This window comes from Sminthopsis crassicaudata, chromosome 2 (assembly GCF_048593235.1).
Source record: "Sminthopsis crassicaudata isolate SCR6 chromosome 2, ASM4859323v1, whole genome shotgun sequence".
Taxonomy (NCBI): Eukaryota; Metazoa; Chordata; class Mammalia; order Dasyuromorphia; family Dasyuridae; genus Sminthopsis; species Sminthopsis crassicaudata.
This window is the reverse complement of record NC_133618.1, coordinates 553,040,035-553,065,903: the sequence shown is the minus strand read 5'-3', so window position 1 is coordinate 553,065,903 and position 25,869 is coordinate 553,040,035. Positions and strand designations below refer to the sequence as shown.

The window sequence follows — 25,869 nt, the reverse complement described above, 5'->3', positions numbered from 1 at the left end:
AGAGCAAAATGTAAGACTAAAATGCTAGGAAGGGAAGCAGGTTACAAAGAGTTTTCGATGCCAAGGTTTTTTTCTATCTGGTTTTATTTTTATTTTGAAAGTAGATAATAGGGAATTGCCAGAGATCACCAAGCAAAGAGGTGACATGGTGAGACCTAAGCTTTAAAATAATCCTCTTAGGATAATCTACCTCTCAGACTTGTGGAGGAGGAAGGAATTTATGACCAGAGGAGAACTAGAGATCATTATTGATCACAAAATAGAAGATTTTGATTACATCAAACTAAAAAGTTTCTGTACAAATAATACTAATGCAAACAAGATTAGAAGGGAAGTAACAAATTGGGAAAATATTTTTAAAAACAAAGGTTCTGACAAAGGTCTCATTTCCAAAATATATAGAGAACTGACCATAATTTATAAGAAACCGAACCATTCTCCAATTGATAAATGGTCAAAGGATATGAACAGACAATTCTCAGAGGGAGAAATTGAAACTATATCCACTCACATGAAAGAGTGTTCCAAATCACTACTGATCAGAGAAATGCAAATTAAGACCACTCTGAGATACCACTACACACCTGTCAGATTGGCTAAGATGACAGGAACAAATAATGATAAATGTTGGAGGGGATGTGGGGAAATTGGGACACTAATACATTGCTGGTGGAGTTGCGAAAGAATCCAGCCATTCTGGAGAGCAATCTGGAATTATGCCCAAAAAGTTATCAAACTGTGCATACCCTTTGACCCAGCAGCGCTACTACTGGGATTATATCCCAAAGAAATACTAAAGAGCAGAAAGAGACATATATGTGCCAAAATGTTTGTGGCAGCTCTTTTTGTTGTAGCTAGAAACTGGAAGATGAATGGATGTCCATCAGTTGGAGAATGGTTGGGTAAATTGTGGTATATGAAGGTTATGGAATATTATTGCTCTGTAAGAAATGACCAGCAGGAGGAATACAGAGAGGCCTGGAGAGACTTAAATCAACTGATGCTGAGTGAAATGAGCAGAACCAGAAGATCACTGTACACTTCAACAACAATACTGTATGAGGATGTATTCTGATGGAAGTGGAAATCTTCAACATAAAGAAGATCCAACTCACTTCCAGTTGATCAATGATGGACAGAGGTAGCTACACCCAGAGAAGAAACACTGGGAAGTGAATGTAAATTGTTAGCACTAATATCTGCCTGCCCAGGTTGCATGTACCTTCGGATTCTAATGTTTATTGTGCAACAAGAAAATGGTATTTACACACATGTATTGTACCTAAACTATATTGTAACACATGTAAAATGTATGGGATTGCCTGTCATCGGGGGGAGGGAATAGAGGGAGGGGCGGTAAATAAAAAAAAATAAATAAATAAAATAAAATAAAATAATCCTCTTAGTAGTTGAGTCCAGGATGAAATGGAATTAGAGGAGACTTGAGGCAGAGAACTCAATTATGTGGCCACTGCAGTTCTCTAGGATGGAGATAATGAGGGACTAATCAGGACTGCGGCTGTATGAACGATGGAACATAAAGAACAATGATAAGGGAACATGTGAAAATAGAAATGACAAGGCAGAAGATGATGGGAAAAAGGTGCCTATTTCATGTTAGTTTTGGCAAAGTTTTTTCATCTGAAATCAGTATGCAAGAGGAAATAGTGGGGGAAGGTATCTCAATGATGAGATAATGAATAGGGCAGAAAGGGGAATTCTCTGGGAACTGCAGTTGAAAGGAATCAATTTAATAATCCTCATGGAAAAAACAAATGACTGAAGAAAGAACACTGCCCAAACTACCATATATAAATGAATGGGTAGCCTATTAAATTTCTTTCTATCTTTAAATATCTTGGGTGTATATGTATTTCCAAAAGGACATCACTTGAACACAGAATAGTATGGAGATGAATGGACTGGATCAAATCTAGGAAAATGTATCGACTCCAAGCTGTTCTCTACTTCTAATATCCATATTTTTAACATCATTATTCTTTTGGTGATATTATATGGCTATGAATCATGGCACACTTTAATATTGAAAAACAAAACAGAAAATGTAAGTTTTCTAGGACTTTTTCTTAAAATATAGAGAAGAAAGGGAGATAGAGGAGATGGTAAAGTTATGGAAAGAGTATGATTCTAGGGATGATAGTAAAAGAGGAACGGGTGCACATCTGAGAAAGTGAATGCAGGAAGGTTTTTAGCTGTCAATTTCCTGAAGTATTTAGGCACATCAAAATATTCTCTTGATACTGGTGATTAAGTAGGTGTGGCAGAAGAAACTAGCCTCTGTGTGTATGAATCTTTGTGTCAAGAAGAAAACTGTAGTTTGGGAATCAATGCAGTGTAGTAAAAATGAAATGACAAGAGAGAACATAGTGTGATTGTCATTCAGAGAGACGTATAATGGAGTACTGGGAAGTCCTGATGATTTATGGAATAAACCATTAAGGTTACACTAGATGTCTGGGTCTAGAACTAACCTAGAAATCTAGACTAGAGGGAGTGAGCTCTTGATTGGTGCAGTGTGGAGAGGAGAAAAAGTGAGGAGACTGACTTACCTTGTCTGTGCATTAAACCCTAACTAACTGTGTATACAATGAGTCCTAGTTTCCTTCCACACTGTGATAATAATTTGGAGGAAGCCCATTCAGTTTCAATATATCTGGATGACATGACTGCTGAGTCTCCTGTAATCTTTATACAGGAAGAAAAAATGCCTAGGAAATACAAACAGACCAAGAACTTGGGGTATGAGTGAAATCAGAACCAACAGTATGACTGCCAATGAATATAGATATGAATAGCCATAACAATGTCTATGAAAGTGGGAATAGTGATAAGCCTGAGTAAGGTGCTACATCTAATTTGTTTGTTTCATGTGATCCCTGATTAGCTCTAACTTCTGGAACACATTACTCAAGTATAGTCATGCACTTCTACATAAAAGATAGAAATAACATAATGAGACATAATGATATCACACCACCAAACTCAGGTACAAAATTAAGCAAGGGTCAGCTAACTATGGCCCATGAATCTAATCTGGTACCTCTTTTTCACAGTACCAGGAACTAAGAATGTTTTTTTAAAAAAACATTTTTATCAAAGGATATGAACAGACAATTTTCAGATGATGAAATTAAAACTATTTCCACTCATATGAAAGAGTGTTCCAAATCACTATTGATCAGAGAAATGCAAATTAAGACAACTCTGAGGTATCATTACACACCTGTCAGATTGGCTAAGATGACAGGAACAAATAACGATGAATGTTGGAGGGGCTGTGGGAAAACTGGGACACTGATGCATTGTTGGTGGAGTTGTGAAAGAATCCAACCATTCTGGAGAGCAATCTGGAATTATGCCCAAAAAGTTATCAAAATGTGCATACCCTTTGACCCAGCCATACTACTACTGGGCTTATACCCCAAGGAACTACTAGAGAAGGGAAAGGGTCCTGTATGTGCCAAAATGTTTGTGGCAGCCCTTTTCATAGTGGCTAGAAGCTGGAAGATGAATGGATGTCCATCAATTGGAGAATGGTTGGGTAAACTATGGTATATGAATGTTATGGAATATTATTGTTCTATAAGAAATGACCAACAGGAGAAATATAGAGAGGCTTGGAGAGACTTACATCAACTGATGCTGAGTGAAACGAGCAGAACCAGAAGATCATTATACACTTCAACAATGATACTGTACGAGGATGTATGCTGATGGAAGTGGATTTCTTCAACATAGAGAAGAGCTAATCCAATTCCAATTGATTAATGATGGAAAGAACCAGCTACATCCAGAAAAGGAACAATGGGAAATGAATGTAAACTGTTATTTTTACCTTCTGAATCCAATTCTTCCTGTGCAACAAAAAATTCGGTTCTACACACATATATTGTATCTAAATTATACTGTAATATATTTAACATATATAAGACTGCTTGCCATCTGGGGGAGGGGTTTGGGGGAGGAAGGGAAAAAATCTGAATAGAAGTAAGTGCAAGGGATAATGTTGTAAAAAATTACCCATGCATATGTACTGTCAAAAAATGTTATAATTATAAAATAAAATAAAAATAAATATAAAAAAAAAAAAAAGGTTAAAAAAAAAAATAAAAAAAATAAAAAAACATTTTTAAATGAAAAAGACTCCATTTATTTAAAAATGTAAAAATCATTCTTAACTTGAAAGCTGTATAAAATAAGCAAAGGGGCTAGATTTGGTCCTTAGACCATAGTCTGACTCCTGGTTTAGAGTATCATTGGGGAAGGAAAACAGGAGAAGCAAATCTGATTATCAGATTATGAAGTGGATATTTTCTTTATTTGTGGGGACGTCAAAAACATTTCTTGCTCCTTTGACAATGAGATGTATGGTCATTCAATTCCACAAGTACTTATTAAGTGCCTACTATGTGCTATCCATTTCTAAACATTTTATCATATGAGGATGAAATAGAGAAGATGGGGGGAGATGGAGAAATAGAGAAGATGGAGGGAGGTAGAAGAGAGGCTTTATACAAGGATAAATTTTGAGAGTCTAAAGAATGCCTATTAATTAATGAAACTCTGGGATTAGATTTACAATGTACTTCCTCTTTCACTGCTTGAATATGGCACTGAGTGCAAGAATAATCTTGTAAGAAAGCATCTACTTTATGAAGATAAATATTGCTGAGACCTTAAGCATCATAGCTATGATAATCCAAATTCAAAACTTACTGTGCAAAAGTCAACTTGATCTTGGCTTGAATTTCTATCCATTCTTCCTTTAAAAGTTTTCCATGGTCTAATAGCTCCTTTGAAAGTCTCTCAGCTTTTGTTAAATTTTGTGAGGCTTCCTTTAATCTGAATTGTGCTAAGGATAATTTTGTATTCAGTTATTTATTCTTGAACCCCAATCCCCAGGACCCTGGCTCCTAGATCTTTATGTACCATTGTATGAATCATCTCAATTAGATGGTCTTGAAAATTAAATATACACACTGTGAACAGGGACTCCAATTACAAAGAAGACGAAGAAAAAGGATACTTCTCAAGCGCCATTAGAGCTCTCCCCAAAGTATGAAAAAGGTCAATTGAGCATCTGAAAACATGTATGCTTTCTTCAGAGGAAGGCAAAAAGGAACTGGCGATGAGAATTTCTCTAGCTTTTTCTGCATGTTGTTTTGCTTGTAATGATAGTCCTGTGAATACATACACATACACAAAGAGTAGTTTAAGTTATTCTTTCATATCAATGAGCTAGAGCGCGCATTTGTGAATGATTTGTGAATGGAATGTTGTTTCTTTCCCATATTATCAAGTTTCACTTAGTAATACATTCTGAGAAGCAGCGTTGAGTATCCCAGAATGTAGCACAGCTGAGCAGGTTCAGGCAACAATTTCAGTGTAATTTATCTGAAAATAGTTTCATGACTAGAAAAGGGAAACATGTTTCTTTAAGTATTCAAGTAAAATTCTACTAAAGAAGAATATATATTTCTTAAAATAAGGTAATAAAAACAAGCTAGAATTGAATGTCTTTTATTTCTCTCCATAATTAGAGTTATGAAGTATACAAGTTATTAGAAAATAAATGATGCATTTAAAGGCTATAGCATTCTAGACAACAAATTGGATGTAAATTCACTCATATATAATTTCTTGGTAAAGTTTTACAAAGTAATCATGTCTAATCATTCTTTCCTCCACCCTCCTCAGAAACCCTGTTTCTCCATCTCTAAAAGGGATCTCTATCACCAAGAGGTTTTTGTGAGGCATTAAAAAATGTGAATCATCTGAAAGACATATTTCTTACATTGTAATAGGTACATATAGCATAGACTAGCAGCTAAAATGCTACCACTAAATGCCTGGAATTTATATCTCAAGTTTCTTCTACTGACTCATTTTATAATATTATAGTGACAATGTTATGAAGATGACAATAAAGAATCCATTAAAATCAAGAGAAATAGCCAGGATTTCTATGAGTCATGTTTTCAATGATCTCTGAGCTTTGTGTTCTTAATTACACAGAATTATACCTCTAGTCTCCAGAAAGCTGTCAAAACATGAAGTTAATTGTAACCCATGTCTAGAATACAAGAAAAGTATTTTTCAGAAGCCAAAAGAAAAAAAAAACATTATTATTATAGTGATTCTTATAGACCTTTAACTTTTGTATAAAGCCTATTTACCAGTCAAGCAAAAAATATTTTAATGAGAACCCCTCTGTGTTGTTTTATGCTAGATTCAGTGAAAGAGACAAAAAAAAATATATAAGTGACAGGAAGTGCCCTCAAAGAGTTTATAATCTAGTTATAAAAGGCAAGAATACGAAAGCTAGAAAATAATATAAGAAAATATATAATCAGGCATTAAATGAAATTGTGATGATTGTAAAAGGAACAGTAGTCATATTAAAAATTCACATCACACCTAATGAATTTATTTTCTCCTAAAAATGTTATTTTAAAGATTATGGAAAAAATAACTAGAGCTGAACTTCTTACCTTTTCATTCCTAAATCTTCATTTTCTCCTTATACTATATACTCTTTCTTAAATTTCTTTGAAATGTCATTTCAATGTGTACTAAGAAAATAGTCAACATTTAAATTTGAGATAACTCAAATCCATATTCAACTAATTATGTTCAAGACAATAATTTTGTAGAAGGGACAGAAATTAGTTAACCAGCCGTCTGTAAAGCTCACCTTTCAGCTGCAGGTATCCTCGAGCCAAGTTAACATGTGCTTTTGCTAGTTTCCAATGATGGTCTCCATAACAAATTCTTGTTAGTGCCACTCCACGTACCAGCTCTCTTATTGCTTGTTTATCCTATCAGAGAGAATGCACACACACTTTATATACACACACACACACACACACACACACACATATATACCTATTTAGTTATTTAAAAAATCTCAACTCTCCATACACAAAAGTCCTTCATAGTCCTTTTAATCTGGCTGTGTTTGCTTAACCTTTTTTGGATCATGGACCCTTTTGTCACTCTGGTGAAGTCTACAGAGTACTTATCAGAATAATATGTATAATATTATATAATAATATAATATAATAAAATGTATAAAATACAGAGGATTAAGGAAATTTATTAAGTTTAAATAAAGATTTAATTTTGTCCCATCTAAATTCATAGATCTCTGAAATCTTTCTATAGACACTATGGTGAGAGAGAAGGGTATCTGTGAACCCCAGATTAAAAAAAAAACAAAAAAAAACTTCATGTCATGAAAGTTTTTGCAATATAAGAAATTTCACATGGCATCCTATTGCATATGGTTTCAAATAAAGAACTGTTTTTGAAGTTAGTAATGACAGAAAAGGCACGCTGTAATGTGTCATTGTAACAAAAAAATCACTGGGATTATAGTTGAGGAGGCAGCTAGGTGGCACAGTGAATAGAACACCAGCCCTCAAGTCAGGAAGACCTGAGTTCAAATATATCTCAAATACTAACACTTCCTAGCTGTATGACCCTGGGCAAGTCACTTAATCTCAATTGCCTCAGGGGGAAAAATAGAGACTGTAGTTGAGATAAGAATTTTCTGGTTATGGTACAAACAGTTTGCTTTCTATAACTTTTGTAAAGAATTTTTAAAAATTTTTCTCCAAATATTTTCTATAATAGACTATTGTCTAATATAGATTTCTGAGGAAAAAAAAGCTACAAATGTGAAAAAGAATGGAAACACAGTAATAAAAAAAGTCATTTCTGAGCTTTAGCTACTTCCTCAGTTCTTGTTTTTCTCCATTATTTGGCTAATGTAGATGAGTTAGAGATTTTTATAGATTCTTATTAGTAAATATCAACTATCTTTTTAAGATTTAAGAGTGGGCATAGCGATGGACAGTTAAGTATAATAATTTGGAGACTTAGAACCTTTGATACTAGTAAACAAACAAGATCAGCAGGACCAAAAATCAACATTATAAGAGGAAGAAGATACTTTTTATTTGCTGGATGTCATGGAGATAATGTGTCTGAAAGCTTCTGGTCTTTTAACTGAGTCCATTCTAAGCACTTTCCTTAATGCCTTAATGCATTTCAAGATTCAAATGACTTCTCAGTCATTTCAGGATTATGGTCTATCACAGCAATAGACTAGCAAGGCAGTGTTTGACAGAAACTAAAGAGGGGTTTTAGACTAGTCACTGAAAGAAAGCTAAAGTAGGAGTCAATTGTGAGAGAAATAGGGGCTAAGGCAGAACTGTTGAGGGGTAAAAGAGAATATATTAATATATATGCTATCAGAATTGCAACAGTGCATCGAGTACCTTTTAAGCAAAGTTTGAAAACGTTTCTGTATGCTACTTACTGCATACCAGAGCCATTGTGCTTTCGTTGTGGCAAATTACAATTTAATTTACCATAAAACAAATATCTATATGCTATAAAAACCAGAATTTTATAAATATAAGTAATGTTAAAAACTATCCCTTATTATGTCCCTTTGTATGTTGCACCTTGTCTATTTATTCTTAATTCTAGCTATGGAGGGTATAGAGAGAACATGGACTTAGACGCCAAGTGGCTTCATGAGCCAGCTAGCTTAATCCTCTACAAATGAGAAAACTGAAGCCAAAGAGGTTAAATGGATGGCCTAAGATTACACTGGTAATATTTAAGGAAGGACCTAAACCCAGCTTAGTGTATGATATAGGAACACTCAACTTTCCAATATACATTCAAGAGTTGAGTACAAAATTTTGCCTTGAATCTAACCTTGTTCCTCTATACCAAATCAGTCTCATGGCCTATGTAAACTGTTAAGGCCAGAAAAGTTATTGGTAGGGCTGGAATGCAGAGCAAGAAAGAACAGAGATCTACGTTTATAAAATGTTTCCTAAGCTTTAACCTGTGGTGAGGAAGAAATTGTGATCATGTATGGAGCTTTCAGGAATAATGGCAGACCAAACAAGAGGATAACAAGTGAGTAAAGAAAGACTAGAATAAGCATTGGGGGCGAGTTAAGTTATAAAAAGGTTCAAATATTTCTTATAGTGTTAAGTTTGTATTTAGTGTATCCCTAATAAAGGCTTCTAAAAGCATGAAAATGATAATACACATCAGAAGTTGAGAACTCTAATCATGCTTCTTACTATAAGAAACTTGACAAAGACATAGAAAGACTTTACCAGAACTATGTTCCCTGCTTTATCTTCTAATGTAACCCCATTTTTTTTTTTTTAGTTGTAGGGGCTTTTGTGACAACTGGACAAAAGTAGTTATTGAATCTTAAAAACTTAGAAGCTGACCCTAATGAACACGGAGGCAAATGTGGTACAGAAAATACTGATTTGTAGGCAGAAAATCTTAGTTCAAATTTCAGTTGCAACAATGTGTAGACTTTAGACAAATCACTCAAACTTTCTAAGCAGCTTTTATTTCATTTGTAAAGTAGGTATAATAGCACCAACTTTACAAGATTATTGTGAGGTTCAAATTATTTATATATATATATATATATGCTTTGTGAATTTTAAAGCACTTATATAAATCTTATTATTATCTTAGATTCCCTTACTAACTCATTATCTGTTGAGTCAATGCAATTTGAAATGGAAAGCAAATACTTTCTTAAAAATAAACTGTGCATTAAAGAGTTATCTTACTTGGTGAATGCTGAAATGAAACTTTGCTTTTTGTTCACACTCCAGAAGTTTCTGTTTAGGAGGTCCTAATAGGATTAATAGGCAGTTCATTTTGAATCTGTCTAGGTCTTGTTCGGAGGACATCATTGATTTCATTTAGGTGACTGGAATTTTGAGTTTCTTGATCTTCTTGCATTTTCTGTTATCTGTCTTCTAATTTTGAATTTTACAAAAACATTCAAAGTAAAAAAAAATTACTCACCAAATTACTTTTAGAAATAAAGAGTAGAGCACGTACAAATTTCACTAAGGCAGGTATTACAATAAATAGATGCTATTAAATTCATATGTAATGGTCACACAGAACATGATCACCCACTTTCTTGCTGGTCTTGATTTGTTATACTACTTTCAACCTTACCTTATAGGCTTAAACAAAAATGCCTTTTCATATCATTAAAATATTCTTCAAGCTTGTTTTGCCTTTTAGAATTTTTTAATGAAAAGTTCAAATACTTAGGCTGCCACAGAAGTCAAAGGCTTTTTCTATGCCTGTCAAATCACTATCAAGTTCATTTGTACTTTAGAAAAAATGAATAATGGAGTCAATAAACATTCCTCATTCATTCAATAAATCTTTCTTGATCACCTACTACGTTCAAAGAATTGTGTAGGAGACACAAAGATCAATATAATACTTGCTCACTAAGTGCTTAATAAGCTATTAGGGAAGAGAGATATATATATAGGGAATCACAGGATTTCAGAATTAGATGGTTATCTAGTTCAACATGTACCTAATTTATCCAATCACTTCAAAGGCACTATGATAGATTAGACAGAAAACTGAATTTATATTCAGAAGACCCAGGTTCAGTCCCTGCTTCTATTCCTCTCAATTTTGGGCAAATCAGATTAGAAAATTGATACTACAGTGTAGAGGGCTTTGAATGCCAAATTAAGGATTATGAATTTTGATTAATGATCAGTATAATACTATTTAAGATAAAGAGTGATGGGGTCACTAAGTGATGTTTTAAGAAAATTGGTATGGTTATTATTCAAAGAATATAATACAGGAAGAAGAGATTGGAAACAATAAAAAAAATTTAGGAAACTATTGCCATAGTGCAAGTGTGAGATACTCAGTAATAAGTGATAGTAAAAACATTAAAAAAAAATTTTGTGCTTTTTGAGTGCTTTACAAAGTGCTCTTTCCATAACAGTTCTGTGCAACAGAAAATGAAAGCATTATTATCCCCATTATACTTATGGGGAAATTGAGGCTGAGAGAGGCTAACTGCCATCTCAAACTCATGGAACTGTTGGAGAGGGTAGAACGGAGAGTTGTCTGGTATTTCTAGGGTTGCAAGAGATCCCAGAAACCACATATTTAATCCCTAGCCCCATGTTTCATAGGTAAAAAAACAGGAGTTCCCAGGCAAACATTAGGTATAGCAAGTAACTCCAAGTCTTTTTTTTTCAGAAGTAGGGATCTTTCTCCTCCATGTTGCTGCCTCCCAGGTTTTCAGACTTGAGCCCTAGTATAGTACCTTGGACAGAACAGGTACTTAATAAATGTTTGTTGAATTAAACTAAACTGCAAAGGATCATATGAAAAAGGAATGTATAGAACTAGGTAAGTGCTTAAATGTATAGGATTAGGGAAATGAAGAATCCACCAGATCTTTCCTAGGTTTCTACCTCCCCAGGGAATATCTTGGAATGCTATATTTGAATTTCAGGGAGTTTTTTGACAAAAAACTCTTCCAATGGTTAAGAAGGACACTTAGGTCTATGTTTAGAGCCGGATTTGAATTTTAGCTTTGCCCTTCAACTTAACTTCGAAAAGGCTTAATGGGAACTGAGCCCAAGTTTGACTTAAAGTGTAATAGCAACTCACAAATTATAAAAAACAAAGCAAAACCAAAGAAAAACCACCCTACTTTAAAAATTAAACATTTAAAACACATAAGAATAAAAAAGATATTAAAATGTTCTCCCAAGATTGCCAGATCAAGAATTCATAGAAGTAACCAGGAGGTAAGGGGAGATTAAGAAAAGACCTTCTGTCAAGGGAGAAAAGAGTCACAGGGGACTTTGATTCAACTCAATTTATGAGAATTTATAAAGTTCTAGATATGTGCAAGGCATTGTGTAACCACTGTTCCAGGCACTGGAGATCATCTTTGCCCTCAAGGAGCTTGCATTCTTCTGGAGAGGTGGAAAGGAGGGAAAATACACAGAGAAATACAAATCTAGACAAAATAAATACAAAGTAATTGGGGAAAGTACTAAACAATAGGCAATCAGGAAAGGCCTCAGATAAGAGGTGACACTAAAGCCAAGATTTGAAGAAAGCAAGGATTTACAAGAGTTGGAGTTGAACGCGGAAAGGATTGTAATATCACAGGAAAAGAAAAGCAATGGTGCCACTTTGACTGGAACTAAGGATTTCTGGGATGGAGCAAAGGAATAGTTTGGAAAAAAAGATTAAAGCCGGTTTGGAAGGCCAAACGTAAGATTTTTGTATTTTATTCTAGGGTCAATAGGAAATCACTTCTTCAGCAGGGGAAAGACAAGAAGATAAAGACCCTAATTAGGAAGGAATTAAAATATTTACATATAGTAATATGTAAAAGGCAAAGGGAACCTAAATTAGGGTGATGGCTATCAAATACAAAAGATGTGGAAGTAGAATCAAAAATACTTAAGTGACTATATTTGGAAGATGAAAAAGAGGGAAAGAGGAATACGATTCAATTTACAAACCTGAATAACTGGAAATTCCGCAGATGGAGTTTCATTTACTTACTTTAAAGCCTTAAAGGTCTTTTTCAAGCTACTCTTTGAAGCAAGTAATTTTAAGGATGCTATAGGTTTAGTTTGAATGGTTCTAAGATGCTTTTCCAGAGCAGGTTTTGACAAGGGAATGATGGGGCCTACAGGTTGAAGGGAAGGGAAGCAGAGGGAACAATGTGAATAAAGGGTCAAATTAATTAGGTCTAAGATCTGAAAAGAAATATTTATTATTTTATAATTTTTCCTTTAACTGGAGTATTAGTCTACAATTCGAACAAGAGTACCTCATTACGAAATCAATCTTCTTGAAGTATGAGAGCTTCTTCTTTACTGAGATATCAGCAATATCATTATACTGGACCAAAAAAACCTTATATTGTAATTCTATGGGAAAGGAAGAAGGAAATTTATATTAAACATAAAAGGAAATTTACCTGTCTATTCATCTTGATAAAGATATTTTAACTTTATTATATATTTTTCTCATTAGTATTTATTTTTTTCAAATACATGTAAAGATCATTTACAACATTCATTTTTGTAAAACTTTGTATTTCAAATTTTTCTTTCTCTCTCACTTCTCTCCCCAACACAGCAAAGAATCTGATATAGTTTAAATATACGCTATCTAAAGGTGTTATTAAAAAAATAAAAATAAAATTCTTTCTTTTCAATGTTAAAACAGGAAGGAAGGTGCTTTTGAATTTTTTTTAATGATGCATCAAGATTTATTTTATTCAACCAAGAATTTATTAGAAGTATCTGTTTTTTTAAACATTAAAACATGTAAAGGTTTATAATATCATTCAATAAGCTGCCATGTTCTACAGTTGCAATAACTTATAATGGGTTTCTCCTGGTTTCTAGGTTTTCCTTTCCAACCCACCCTGTATATTTCTGCAGGTTAAAACAGTTGAAATCTGTTATCATTATGTAATTCCTTTAAAAAAAAAAAAAAAAAAGAAAGAAAGAAAGAAAGAAAGAAAGAAAGAAAGAAAGAAAGAAAGAAAGAAAGAAAGAAAGAAAGAAAGAAAGAAAGAAAGAAAGAAAGAAAGAAAGAAAGAAAGAAAGAAAGAAAGAAAGAAAGAAAGAAAGAAAGAAGAGAAAAGACCAGCCCCTCTTAACCCACTCAAAACAAAAAACCCACCTTGAACAGCTTGCCATTGCCTTAGAGAATAAAATCCCAAATCTTCATTCAGCTTGGCATTCAAGACTCTTCACAGCCTGAGCCCTGTCCACTAATTCACAACATGAAGAGCTCTTCACTCCAGCCAGTTGTCTTTAATACCACTAAAGCACACTTTGACTCATAGTCTTTCTTCTCTCTTCTAATCCTATCCTGCCACCACTTCCCTCACCATCACCTAATCTGAAATGCCCTCCATCTTCCTCTCCATCTCTTTAAATCCTACCCATTCATCAAGCCCCAGTTTATTTTCTAAACCAATTAATGTTTTTTTTTTTTTCTGAGCATTTCAGTTTGTGTTAATCTTTTCCTCCCCTGACCTGTATAGTACTGAACTACCCTGCTATATTATTATTTAAATGTTTTATGTGTATCAATTGGACCATAAGCACTGGAAAAGAAGGCTTGTGCCTAATCTTTATTTTGCATCCCTTTGGACCTAGTATAGTTCTAAGAAGGCATTAGACATCCAATAAAAATTTCTAGAGTGAATGTATGTGAAATGTTTTAAATATAGCATTATCCTAGGAGTTATAAATTGGTTCAAGAAATAGGCTTATCTTTTAATAATCATAGTTTTTGATATTGAAAAGTTAGTTATAACTTTCCAACTGTAAATCTGCTTCTGTCCTCTCACTGGTTTTCTTTTCAGCTATTTGGAAGATTTGTTCTTGCATTTACATAATGCCAGCCAAAATCACAGGAGAAAAACAAGAACAAGTAAAAACATGGAATTAAAGATTAAAAAAAAAAAAAAAAAAAAAAAAGGCCACACAATTTCAGAACTTAAGTCTTATTCTTACATTCATTTCTATGTTTTATAAATTTGTAACAATGCATATTATAAATATACTTCCTATTTATTTGGAATATACTTCACAGAAGTATCCCTTTTATTTTGTATGTGCGTATATAGATATAAATATAGATATAAATAATGTGACTGAATATTAGCAAGTTCAAACGAAAATAGTACGGTAAGGTGGTCAAAGATAATCACTCTTAAAATTTACAAAATTGCTTTAGATACAATATTTCCTACTCCATTCCCATTCCCACACTTGAATGTAAAGAGAAATTTGTACCTTCATAAAAACTTGTTACTTGATTTCCTTTGACTTCAGTCCTTTAACAATTCACTCACTTTGGCTTTTGTCGGATAGTGGTTACAGTTACTTCTTTAGAGAGAAATCCTGATAAATTCAAGAAACAGGCGATTTTGCTGTAAATGCCATTATCAACTTACATTGGATTCGGAGAAACTGCTCCAATTCACTGTGAGAAAAATTGCACAGTTGTCTATTTACGGTTTTCCAAGCCACTTCAATTAGTGTTTTCTTATTTTATACTTCTTTATATAGATTAATGTCCACGAAAATGACTAAAATTCAAAGAGCTTAAAACTAAATTAAGACAACCATTTCCCGGAAAAGAAACTTGTTATTTTACAAACCTGGATCAGGGGAGTGATTGATGCAGCTTTAGCCAATAAAGAACAAAAGATCCGGGATACCCTTTTCAGTCACAGTTTGCGACCCAATCCTTGGGATCCTAAGGCGGGAATTTTAAAAGGGGGAGGGAGGGTTGACTTTCTCTTTTCCTAGACCTCTCCTTAAAGCTAAATCCCATCATTTGAAAAAATTAACTCCTTTTATAAGTTTAAAAGTTAGTTACCAAAAATATGTTAGATGCTTTGTAAATATCTGATATTCTATTATGTAGCATTGTAAATCGAGATACATGCCACAAGAGCATCGATTTAAAACTGGAACAGCATTTCTATTTCCCCTTCCCCCACTTTTTAAAGTCCTAGACTTTGAGGCACAGAGATATTGACCTGCTCTGCTCACATTGTAAGGGAGGAGGCAGGGTTTTGAACTTAGTTCCTCTGACTTTGGATCCAGCATTTTTCCACTAAAGAAACCTTGAGTTGTTACTATGACTTATTATAAATCTAAACAGAAGTAATACCATACTTTGATTAGCCAATGCCAGTGATTAATTGTGGTCAGTTTTAAGAAGTAAATTTCAAATAATTTATTTTTATTATGTTCATGTATCTAGATAGCTTTGCTATACACATTTTGAAAGAAAAATGCTTTTGCCCCCATCAGATTTTTAATAACAGAAAAATGAGCCTTAATGCTTTGTTCTCTTAAAACTTTGAACTCCCTCTCACATCCCAGGAAAAGCGAAAGTTTTACTAACAATCATATTTATCTATCAGTATTGAGGCACTTTTCTTTATATCGAAGAATCTCAAAGTAGCAGAAAGCAGTGGATTAGAACCAGTCTATGGGTTAATCTCTGTAAAGCAATTTATAATTTTGTGTCTTTTGAACAAATCTCTTGATCTACGGGGGATTTTCTTTTCCTCCAATGTTAAATGGGCATAATTTTTTATGCCTCTAGATTGTTCTTGAGACTTAAATGATTTAATGTATATAAAGTTCTTATAATACTTTATGCAAATATAAACATTGTTATTCTATTCTAACCTACGGCAAATTAAGTTCTTGGAGATAGGGTTGTTCAGAGTACTAAACTCAGGTTCAAATGCCATCTGTGTGCCAATATGTGATGGATAAATCACTTGTCCTTCCAGGACGTTTCCTCTGATTATTAAGAGAGAATTAGATTAGATGGCCCCCTGTTTCCAATCTGTGACCCTCTGTTAGATCAGTGAACATTATAGAATAGCTCATGTTTTATAAGTCCAGGAGAGGTTCCTAAATATCCTTGGTCCTCAAAACTACTCTTTCAATTAGGTCACCTGCGAAGTATTATTCTCATTTTACGTGTGTCAGAACCGAGGCTTCAAGAAATAAAGCAGCTTGGCTAAGGTCACCCAACTATGAATTTGCTTTGCAGAATTCTGACTTCAAGTTGTGCTTTTTCTATTCTAAGTTTTCTGCAGAGAAATGCTGCATTTAACATTCACCGACAACTTTCTAGGATCAAGATAGGACTGGACATGCAATCTCATTCATCTATGTTAGAATTCCTTGGATGAGAAAAAACCCCTGACTAACTTGGTGCCGTGAGGTGCCCTGGATCACAGAGCCAACATATATCAAAGGCACGACTTGAATCCAGGCCTTCTAGGTTCCCTAACCGGTGCTACAAATGAACACTTATATAACGCCTACTGTGTGCCAGGCGCTCACTGTACTAAGCACTTTACGGCTATGGCTCCTCACAGGGAAGCTAGGTGGCTCAAGGCACAACATACCAAGCCTGGGGAAAAGAAAAATCACCTTCCTGAATTCAAATGTAATCTCTGACACTAGCTGTGTGACCGTGGGCAGTCCCTTCACCCTGTTTGCCTCGGTTTCTTCATCTGTAAAATGAGCTGGAGAAAGAAATGTCAAACCACTGCAATATCATAGCCAAGAAAATCCCAAATGGAGTGGCGGAAGAGTCGCACACCACAGCTGGGCGGGCTGTGAGCCTTTCCCTCCTCCGGGTGGGGGTCAGGGAGGGCCGGCAGCTGGTGAGTTAATAGCCACCTATTCCCAAAATCTGCCTGTCGGTTGAGCCCTGCCCAAACTCTCAGGCTTATCAGAGGGACAGGAACCTCTGATTACCGGGGTAATGGGGGAGCAGGAAGGTAACCCAGAAAAGACCGCAACCCCTAGGACAGAAAAAGACAAAGACAACAACGGGGCGGGGCCGAGGCTGAAGCGTCGAGCGCTTGTCTGTGAGCAGATACCGCGAGAACTAGTGCGTCTCGCTCTCGCGAGGCTTCCTTCCTTTTCCAGCCCCGCCTCCTCCCGCCTAGCTCCCCGCCCCGACTCCACCCCCCTCCCCTTTCCTTTCCTTCCCTCCCCCCCCCCTCCGGGCGCGGATCCGGGGGGCGTGAATCAATCGGAGCTGGGGCCCCCACCGCCCCTTCCCCGTCCCCGTCCCCGCCCCAGCCCACACGGCTCCGCCCCTTCCCCTCCCCGCCTCCCTAGCTGAGGGGAGCTCTGCCTCGTCTCGGGGAGAGCCTGGGGCCGTGGGCTCCGGCCAGGAGTGGATGTGAGTATCTCCTCCTCCTCCTCCTCCTCTTCCTCCCCGTCTTCCTCGTCGTCGTCGTCGTCGTCGTCGTCCTCCTCCTCCTCCTTGTCTTCGTTTCCGCGCCCCGATCTCGGCTCCGCCGCCCCCAGTCCGGACCTCCGCCTCTGCCTGTCGGGTCTGCCCTCTGAGGCACCGGGGCTCCCGGTCCCAGTCGGCCCCAGTCGGCCCCAGTTCCCAAGTGTCTCCCAGCGAGCCTGCGCCCTCACAGGGACTGACTGGAAAGATTCGTTTCCAGGTCCCGTCTGTCATGACCTCACCCGGCCGGGCCTCGTCGGCTGCTGCCCTCTACCCCATCCCCGCAGTATCCCCGAACCCCCGTTTCCCCTCCTGCACCCCGGCTTCCGTCCGGGTTTCCCCCTCCCCGGAGGCGCCCAGCCAGCTCGCTGCGGGACTGTCATGTGAAGAGGTGTGTGTGTGTGTGTGGTCCCAGGCTGACCCCCTGGAATTGGTCGGCTTATTTAGGGTGCTAATTTGAAGACTGTCTGTGAAGGCGCGCGCGCGCGCGCACATGTGTGTGTGTGTGTGTGTGTGTGTGTGTGTGTGTGTGTGTGTGTGTGAGACCATTTACACACAGAGACACATGCTGACGACCCGGAGTTGTTCACTAGTTGTAGCACTGCTAATTTTAGAGACTGTGTATGTATGTGTGTAAACAGTTAGACACAGGCTGACACCCCTGCAGTTGGTTGACTAGTTGTAGTAGTGCTAATTAAGAATTAGGACTGTCCATGATGGCGTGTGTGTGTGTGTGTGTGTGTGTGTGTGTGTGTGTGTGTGTGTGTGTGTGTGTGTGTGTAAAATCATACACATACTGACATCCTGGAGTTGGTTATATCGGTGCTAATCAGAGGGCTCTGTTGGGAAGTTGTGTGTATAAATTGTCACATAAATACTGATATCCCTGGAGTTGGTCAGCTAGTGTAGAGAGACGATATATAGGATTGTCACAAGCATGCGTGGCTGGGTGTGAGATGTGTGTGAGAAGGTGCCCATTTTGACACCTCTTTTCCTGAACGGAGAATCTGGAGTGGGTTTGCTAGTGCAGTCATGCTAATTAAGAGGGGTGATAATCTTAAGGTCTCTGGTGTGAAGCTTCTTTCTAGGGAAGGGAACTCCTTTCTGAGGACCAGTGAGTGGTCCAACAAACTTTTTAAATAGGGGCCAGTTCACTGTCCCTCAGACTGCTGGAGGGCGGGACTATAGTAAAAACAAAAACTCACACTCTGTCTCCGCCCCTCAGCCCATTTGCCAGAACAGGCGAGCTGCATAAACTCAGCAGGCGGTAGTTTGAGATCCCTTGATCTAGGCAAAATAAAATGATCTTTTCCCTTTTTTAGGAGATAACTAGGTCTCACACTGGATAAAGTCTAAAGTCAGAAAGACCTGAATTCAAATTCAGCTTCATATTTCAGATCCAGACACTAAACTGTGTGATCCTGGACAAGTCCCTTAACTTCTTTCTGTCTCATTTCCATCAAAATGGAGATAATAATGGCATGTAACTGACAGAGTTGTTATAAGGATCAAATGGTAGACACTCAGTAAATAAATGCTTATTCCCTTCCTTTTCCCCTTTAAAATTGGGATTAAGGATAAGGTGAAAGGTTAAAAAGAACATTCATTAAAATGTCAAGGTTTTGATTTTTTTTTTTAAAGGATACATTTCACAGGATGGAGATCTAGACCTTATTCAAGCCTTTAATTTTATAGATAAATCAGGCAGCAGCCATTTAAATGCTTACTGTGTTCCAAAGTATGCTAAGAAGTGGAGAAACAAAGGCAAAAGTTTCTGTTTTCAGTAGCTTATATTCGAATTAAAGAGACAACAGTAAGATACAAACAAGATATATGTGGATGGAAGGTATTCTGAGAAGGAAAGGCACAATGAGGAAATTGAGACCCAGAGATTTTAAATGATTTGTCCATGGTCACCTTATTAGTATGCATCAAAAACAAGATTTGAGCCTTTTTTTTTTTTTTTGGCTCCATATCTAGCTGTCATCACCTAAAATGAGATATTTATCTCATTCTTAGTTCCCTGGTAAAAACTGCTGAAAAACAGGAATTAATTAAAAACTCATAGTATTTTAGAACTGTTTGATAAACTAGTCCTCCTATCCTGGCCCCCACATTTTAAATATGAGAAAAGTGTTGGTCACATTCTAGATGTACAGTGAAAACAGGAACATTATAGCTTTTTCTAAAAATTGCCTTCAAATTATTAGAAAACTTAAATTTGTTTATCACATAGCCCTATTTTTTTGATTCTGAAATGACTAGCAGATTCAGGGGAAAATGACTAATTTATCTTGTCCTCAGAGACTTGGTGTCAAATCATATTTCTTAGTATGTTCATGGCATGAATACCTTCTATAATTTTCTCATCATATTTGACCTCATTTTCAAATTTAAAAATTTGATATTTCTATTCAAATCAATCAATAAACAGCTATGTGCCAGATATGTGCATTCCTATGTGCATTCCACTTTAAAACACACACATACACATACACACACACACTCTCCACAATGAAACACATTCAGAAGACACACTACTTGAAAACCAACTGGATTTTCATAATGTGGACTATAGCCTGTACGTGATCAGTACTAGTATTTATTTATCATTAATAAGAACATTTTTAGGCTTTTTAGTGCATTCTTATGTTGTGCCCTTAAGCATATTTCAGTGTAGCCATATATGAAAGTAAAAACTGGTAAAGTGAATGTTTGAGGTGTATTTTTTTAAATATATAAACAAAAGTTATATAATGCCTTTGAATGCTACAGAATTATAGAAACAGAAATAAATGTTATTAGTATTGTATGATTGTATTTTTTCCTTTAATCACTTTTAAATCTACTGATATGACTACTTTATTATTGTAAACTTTTTTTTTTGCTGAGGCAGTTGATGTTAAGTGACTTGCCCAGGGTCACATAGCTAGGAAGTGTTAAATGTCTGAAGTCAAATTTGAATTCAGGTCCTCCTAACTTCAGGACTGATGCTCTATCTACTTCTACCTAGCTGCCCCAATTGTAAAATCTTAGAACTTTAATTGGGAATACTTATTATAGGCACATTGTTACATGTTATTTTTGAGAGTCAGGAACCTAGGTTCTAGTCTCTGTTCTGCTTTTAACTTGTAGGACCTTGGGCAAGTCTTGTACCAATTGGTTCCTGTTGAATAACAAACATTTAACTATCTTCTATGTCTTAAGAGTTCGTGGACACAAACTATTGGGGAGGTAGAAAAAGAATAAATACACAAATGCACAGAAGAAAGATAAGTACAAGGAAAAGGCCCAGGCAAAATGTTGTGAGTAATTTTATGTGAGATAGCACTTTTTTTTAAGAAAGGAGAGAAAAGGATTAGGAAAAGTTTAATGGAGAGATGGTATTATGAGATAGACTTTAAAAAATAGGAAGGACTTAAATAGAAGGAAATAGTGAAGAGAATTTGTTCCAGGCATAATGAACTAAACAGCTGCAAAGATAGGAAATGACAGAAATTAGAATGAACAGCAGAAAGTAGTTCAGTTTTACTGGAACTTAAGACTATCCAAAAGGAAATTGTATGATATAAAACTGAATAGGGCTAGATTGTAGGCCTTGAATGGCAGTCAAGAATTTAAATTTTATTTAATAGATGTTAGGGACTAACTGAAGGTTATAATTTAGCAGTGCATTAGACAATTACTTGACATTCATGTGAAAGACCGATTAGAAAGGGGAAACTTGGAGGCAGAAAGGCCATTTAAACATCTTTTAACAGCAGTATGGGGAGAAGAAATGAAAACCTGAACTACAGGTGTTTTAGTGAGAGTTGAATGGCCTGATATTGATTCCAGTAAATTGTGTTTAAAAAACAACAACAACAACAAAAAACAAAAAAACAGAGGGTCTTTGAGAAGGAGCATATCCTCCTGGCTAGTCTTTTCTAAGGCAAATCACCACACACACACACACACACACACACACACACACACACACACACACACACACACACACACACACAACACCCATTGATAGCTAGATTCCCATTCAAATTCAGGCTTAAAAAGCCTTCAAAGTAATTTCATTCAATTGGGGGAACCTGCTCTGGCGGGCCCCCCCCCCCATCTGCTCTTAAAATAGGTTTCTGTTCACTCATTCTTTGCAGAATGTCCAAAGTAGTATACTTTGCCTCTTTGGCATAACTGCCAGGACTCCTGCCCTCTGTGAAAACATTCTCTTCAGTGTTAACACCTCTGTTTATCTCTGTGCCAAGATTTCTCTGCTAGGACTTTGTCACTGGGGAAGTCAGTCTTTCTAGCAAAAGCTGACTTCTGCAGTGCCAACCATAAACTTCCTTTGCTAGTCTAATATTTCGGGTTCATGAATTATTTCACATTGAACTTGACCAAAGAGAGGTTCCCACAACTCTCTAAACTGCCACTAACCTCATCAATATGAGTGAGACATTGCAAAGATAGAAATAACAGCACTTTGCATAGTTGGTTGGATGAGTGTGGATGAGAGAAGAAAAAAGTTACTTCAGGGTTATTAAATTGGAAAGATAGAATATTTAATTAATAGAAATAGACAAGTTAGGAGGAATTATTGTTATTAAGTTTTTGAAGAGAAGAGTGAATTTAGTTTTAGGCAAGTTGAAATTGAGGGTGGACTAGAACAGAGAGATTTGAGACAGAGAAACCCCAAGTGTAAGTTATTACAGTAGTCCAGAGGTGGGCTGATAAAGGGCTGTACTAGAGTGATGGCTTTGTTTGAGGAGAGAGAAGGATTTTTATGTGACAATATTGAGAAGAACTTGGAAACTGATTAGTTATAGAAGACGAGAGAATAAGGAGTCAAGGTTAACACTTAGGTTGTGATCAAAAAGACATTGGTACTCTTGACAGTAATTGGAAAGTTAGGAAGAAGGGAAGATTTGGAGAAAAAAAAATGAGTTCAATTTTTGACATATTGAGTTTGAACAGGAATAGTAAGTTGAATGTCTCTAGAAGACAGGTGGACATGTAAGATTGATAGTTTAGGAGGTTACAGCTAGATGAGCACATCTGGGAATCCTTAGCATAGAGAGGTTATTGAAGCTGATAAGATCACAAGATAAAATAGTATATAGAGCTCCAAGTCAGAGTGGTAGGGATACCCATAATTAAACAGGTGTGACCTAGATGAAAATGCAGTAATGGGACAAGTAGGAGAATTATTTCAGGTGCATCTCCGTTCAACAAGCAATTGGAAATACAGCACTGAATATAATGGTATTGGTTAGATTTGATTTGGAAGTCATCTGTACAGAAATGTTCATTAAAAGACTCAACTATATCTGTGAATCTCTGGAGATTATGTAAAAATCTGTCATCTCCTCAGATTCCTTTTTTTAAAGATCATAACCTATCCATATCCACCTATCCTATGCAATGCTTATTGATCTCCTCCCAGAAATTCATCACAGGGGGACCATCTAAATACTGGATGCCTTCCTTACTTCATGAGGGTACCAGTGGACTATTTGGATGGCCAACTTCTCATTACTTACATACCACATGCCTATCCCATTTTCTCTTTCTATTCTAAAGTTTCTTGATGCCTTTTACTTATGTTTTTCCATGAAGTTTTTTATTGTACTTTATATATAATTGCTTCAGAAAACTTCAAATAAACCATTCTATAATCTTAAGTGGTTAGGACTTTTTTTGACTCTATTTGGAATGGTTTTTTGCTGGTAATTCAAATAACAATATAAAGTAGCAGTAGGCAGTAAGATTTGAGGATGAAGTAGAAAGATTTACAAATGTAAGGAAGAAAGGTCTGACACTTCACTCCCTTCTGACTTGAAACTTATTGTATTCTTTGTATGTATATTTTGCAGGTCCTTGAGTGTTTATGGAGTTACATAAATGAAAGTATGTGATAGAATATAAGGAGGTAGCTGAAGCCCAAGGAAGTCAAATGGTGTTCTAACTTTACAAAGCTAGTCAGTAGAGGTAGTTTATGGTGAAGGATTAGAACTTTGATCTTCTGTCTCCTAGTGCAGTATCCTTCTGTTTATTTAAATAAAAATAAGCAAACTAAACTGCAATTCTGAGGATATTTGCTTTGCTCATTTTTAAGAATCCTCAAAATTAAGTAAAAGGGAAAATAAAAAGTAAATTACAACAACTAGATAGTTCTTGGGAAGTAAAAAAACATAAGTGCCATGAATAATTGATTACCTCCTATAGTTTATTATGTTTTAGACATATTGAAGGAGCTTTTTTGAAAAAAAGGAGTGGAATTTGCTGATTTAATTTTGCTAAGTTTCCTTTACACACACACACACACACACACACACACACACACACACACACACACACAGATATAATGTTTGAACCTTTCAAAAAAGATATTCTACATATTTTATTAACCAAAAAACCTTTCTCCAACTGCATTAAATATACTAATTTTCTTTTGGTTAAGCTGTGACTTTATAAAACTATTTTTGTGTGTGTGTGTGTACACATGAAAAGTACATCTTTTAGTAAATTTTAGAGTTTGCAAAAGTTTTGGATAGGATAATTGTTAGTTTTAAATTTTTTAGCGTCATTATGTCCTAAATTGTATATGTCACTTTATATATTAATTTGTATGATGATGTATTATAAATATTTATAAGAGATCAACTATAATTTAAACATTTTCTTGCTTTCTCTTTAGATCGTATTTTACAAGATGTAGTGCTGTAATGTGGCTGATGGGACAGGTTCAGTCATGGCATCAGAACTTTGTAAGACAATCTCTGTGGCGAAGCTGGAAAAGCACAAGAATTTGTTCTTAAATTACAGGAATCTACACCATTTTCCAATGGAATTACTGAAAGATGAGGGCCTGCAGTACTTGGAAAGACTCTATATGAAAAGAAACTCCCTAACAACCTTGGTATGAAAAGCACATGACAGTATTATATTTTAAAATATTTCCTCAGAAATTAATGCTGACCAAAATCAGAGAGTTGTATTCTAAGGATTTTTATAAAGAAATTTATTTCATAATGTACATGGGTAATACAGATATTTAATTCACAACATTTTCTTAGTTTCTAAGATTGGTATATGTTGTCTCATTGTTTCCTTATGAATCATTCCATTCTGTACAAATTATTCCATTCAACAAATTATTTATTTGGAAATTGAATCTTCACATCCTGTTATCTGTTTGCCCTCCTATTTGTGGAGAGACTGTCTTGACACATGGTTAATTTATGTTAATAATTAAGGTAATATGTTTAGATACTAATAGTGACCTGAAAATGTCCCCATCATTTGATAATGAGAAAAGAGAACTGACTATGTATTCCAAGCTAAGTCAGTTAATCTCCAAGGGCCCTGAGCAACTCTTTAAAATTATAAGTTAAAGAATAGGGGAAATGTGGTAATTACAAGTTCTCTATACCAGTGAAATCACAGGTCCTTCCCATTCCCTTTACTTCCTTCCTATCCTTACTGTCTCAAGAAATGGACATTTATGAATCTTTTATTTGCAGGACTTGCTGTATTATTAGTAGCATTACATTTTTAGCAAGTGTTATTTTGAGTTCTGGTATTAGTCATTTTAGTCTTGTGAATTAACTTTTCTATCCTTATGTTTGAGCTTTTTCATAATTTATGTTAAACGTAACAAACATTTATTAAATACTTATATGCTGAACATTTGTCTTGGAGAAGTCATAAAGAGAAATAAAGTTATTGGAGTTTAAATATTCTAATAAGAGAATATAACATAACAAATAAATGTAATACAAAATAGATTATATAAGTGAGTGCATGTGAAATCTGTGGATGAAAAGGTCATTTCTGACTAGGATGATCAAGGTAGTCTTCATTAATGAGGAAACATTTGGACTGAATTTTGAACACTAGAATTTCAGTAGACAAATTGGAGAAAGGACATTTTAGGCATAAAGAGGGCGTGGGCAAAGGCCTGGAATTACTGATGTGGGAGGTGTAAAGATCGGATGAGTAATCTAATTTAGAGACATTACTTACAGGGAGATATTTTGGAATAAGTTTGGAAAAGTAACAGTGATCTCAGATATAAAAAGAATTCATACAAATGCCATGTTACAAACAATTTTAGCCTGACAATCTTATGTTGAAGTGTTTATTGTGAGAAATGAAATATGAGCCTTACATTATAGAATTTTTATTACTATAAAG

The 25,869-nt window shown here is 35.7% G+C and overlaps 2 protein-coding genes across 4 annotated transcripts in view; one reads left to right on the top strand and one right to left on the bottom strand.

Moving 5' to 3' along the window:
* The window catches only part of TTC23 (tetratricopeptide repeat domain 23), a 104,437-nt gene extending 89,382 nt beyond the window's left edge, over positions 1 to 15,055 (bottom strand). The window contains 7 exon segments of the mRNA XM_074295038.1: positions 4,738 to 4,863; positions 5,048 to 5,201; positions 6,716 to 6,839; positions 9,642 to 9,723; positions 9,725 to 9,833; positions 12,707 to 12,806; positions 14,694 to 15,055. Of these exon segments, the coding sequence (XP_074151139.1) occupies positions 4,738 to 4,863; positions 5,048 to 5,201; positions 6,716 to 6,839; positions 9,642 to 9,723; positions 9,725 to 9,816 (578 nt within the window). The 5' untranslated portion in view covers positions 9,817 to 9,833; positions 12,707 to 12,806; positions 14,694 to 15,055.
* A 2,259-nt stretch (positions 15,056 to 17,314) lies between these two features.
* LRRC28 (leucine rich repeat containing 28) overlaps positions 17,315 to 25,869 on the top strand; it is a 158,717-nt gene continuing 150,162 nt past the window's right edge. The window contains exons 1-2 of one of the 3 annotated variants that reach the window (XM_074295039.1): positions 17,315 to 17,628; positions 24,371 to 24,592. In XM_074295039.1, coding sequence (XP_074151140.1) covers positions 24,425 to 24,592 — 168 coding nt within the window. In that variant the 5' untranslated portion in view covers positions 17,315 to 17,628; positions 24,371 to 24,424. Of the gene's footprint in view, positions 17,629 to 24,370; positions 24,593 to 25,869 lie in introns of those variants that run through there. The other 2 variants (XM_074295040.1, XM_074295041.1) reach the window with 2 other exon arrangements.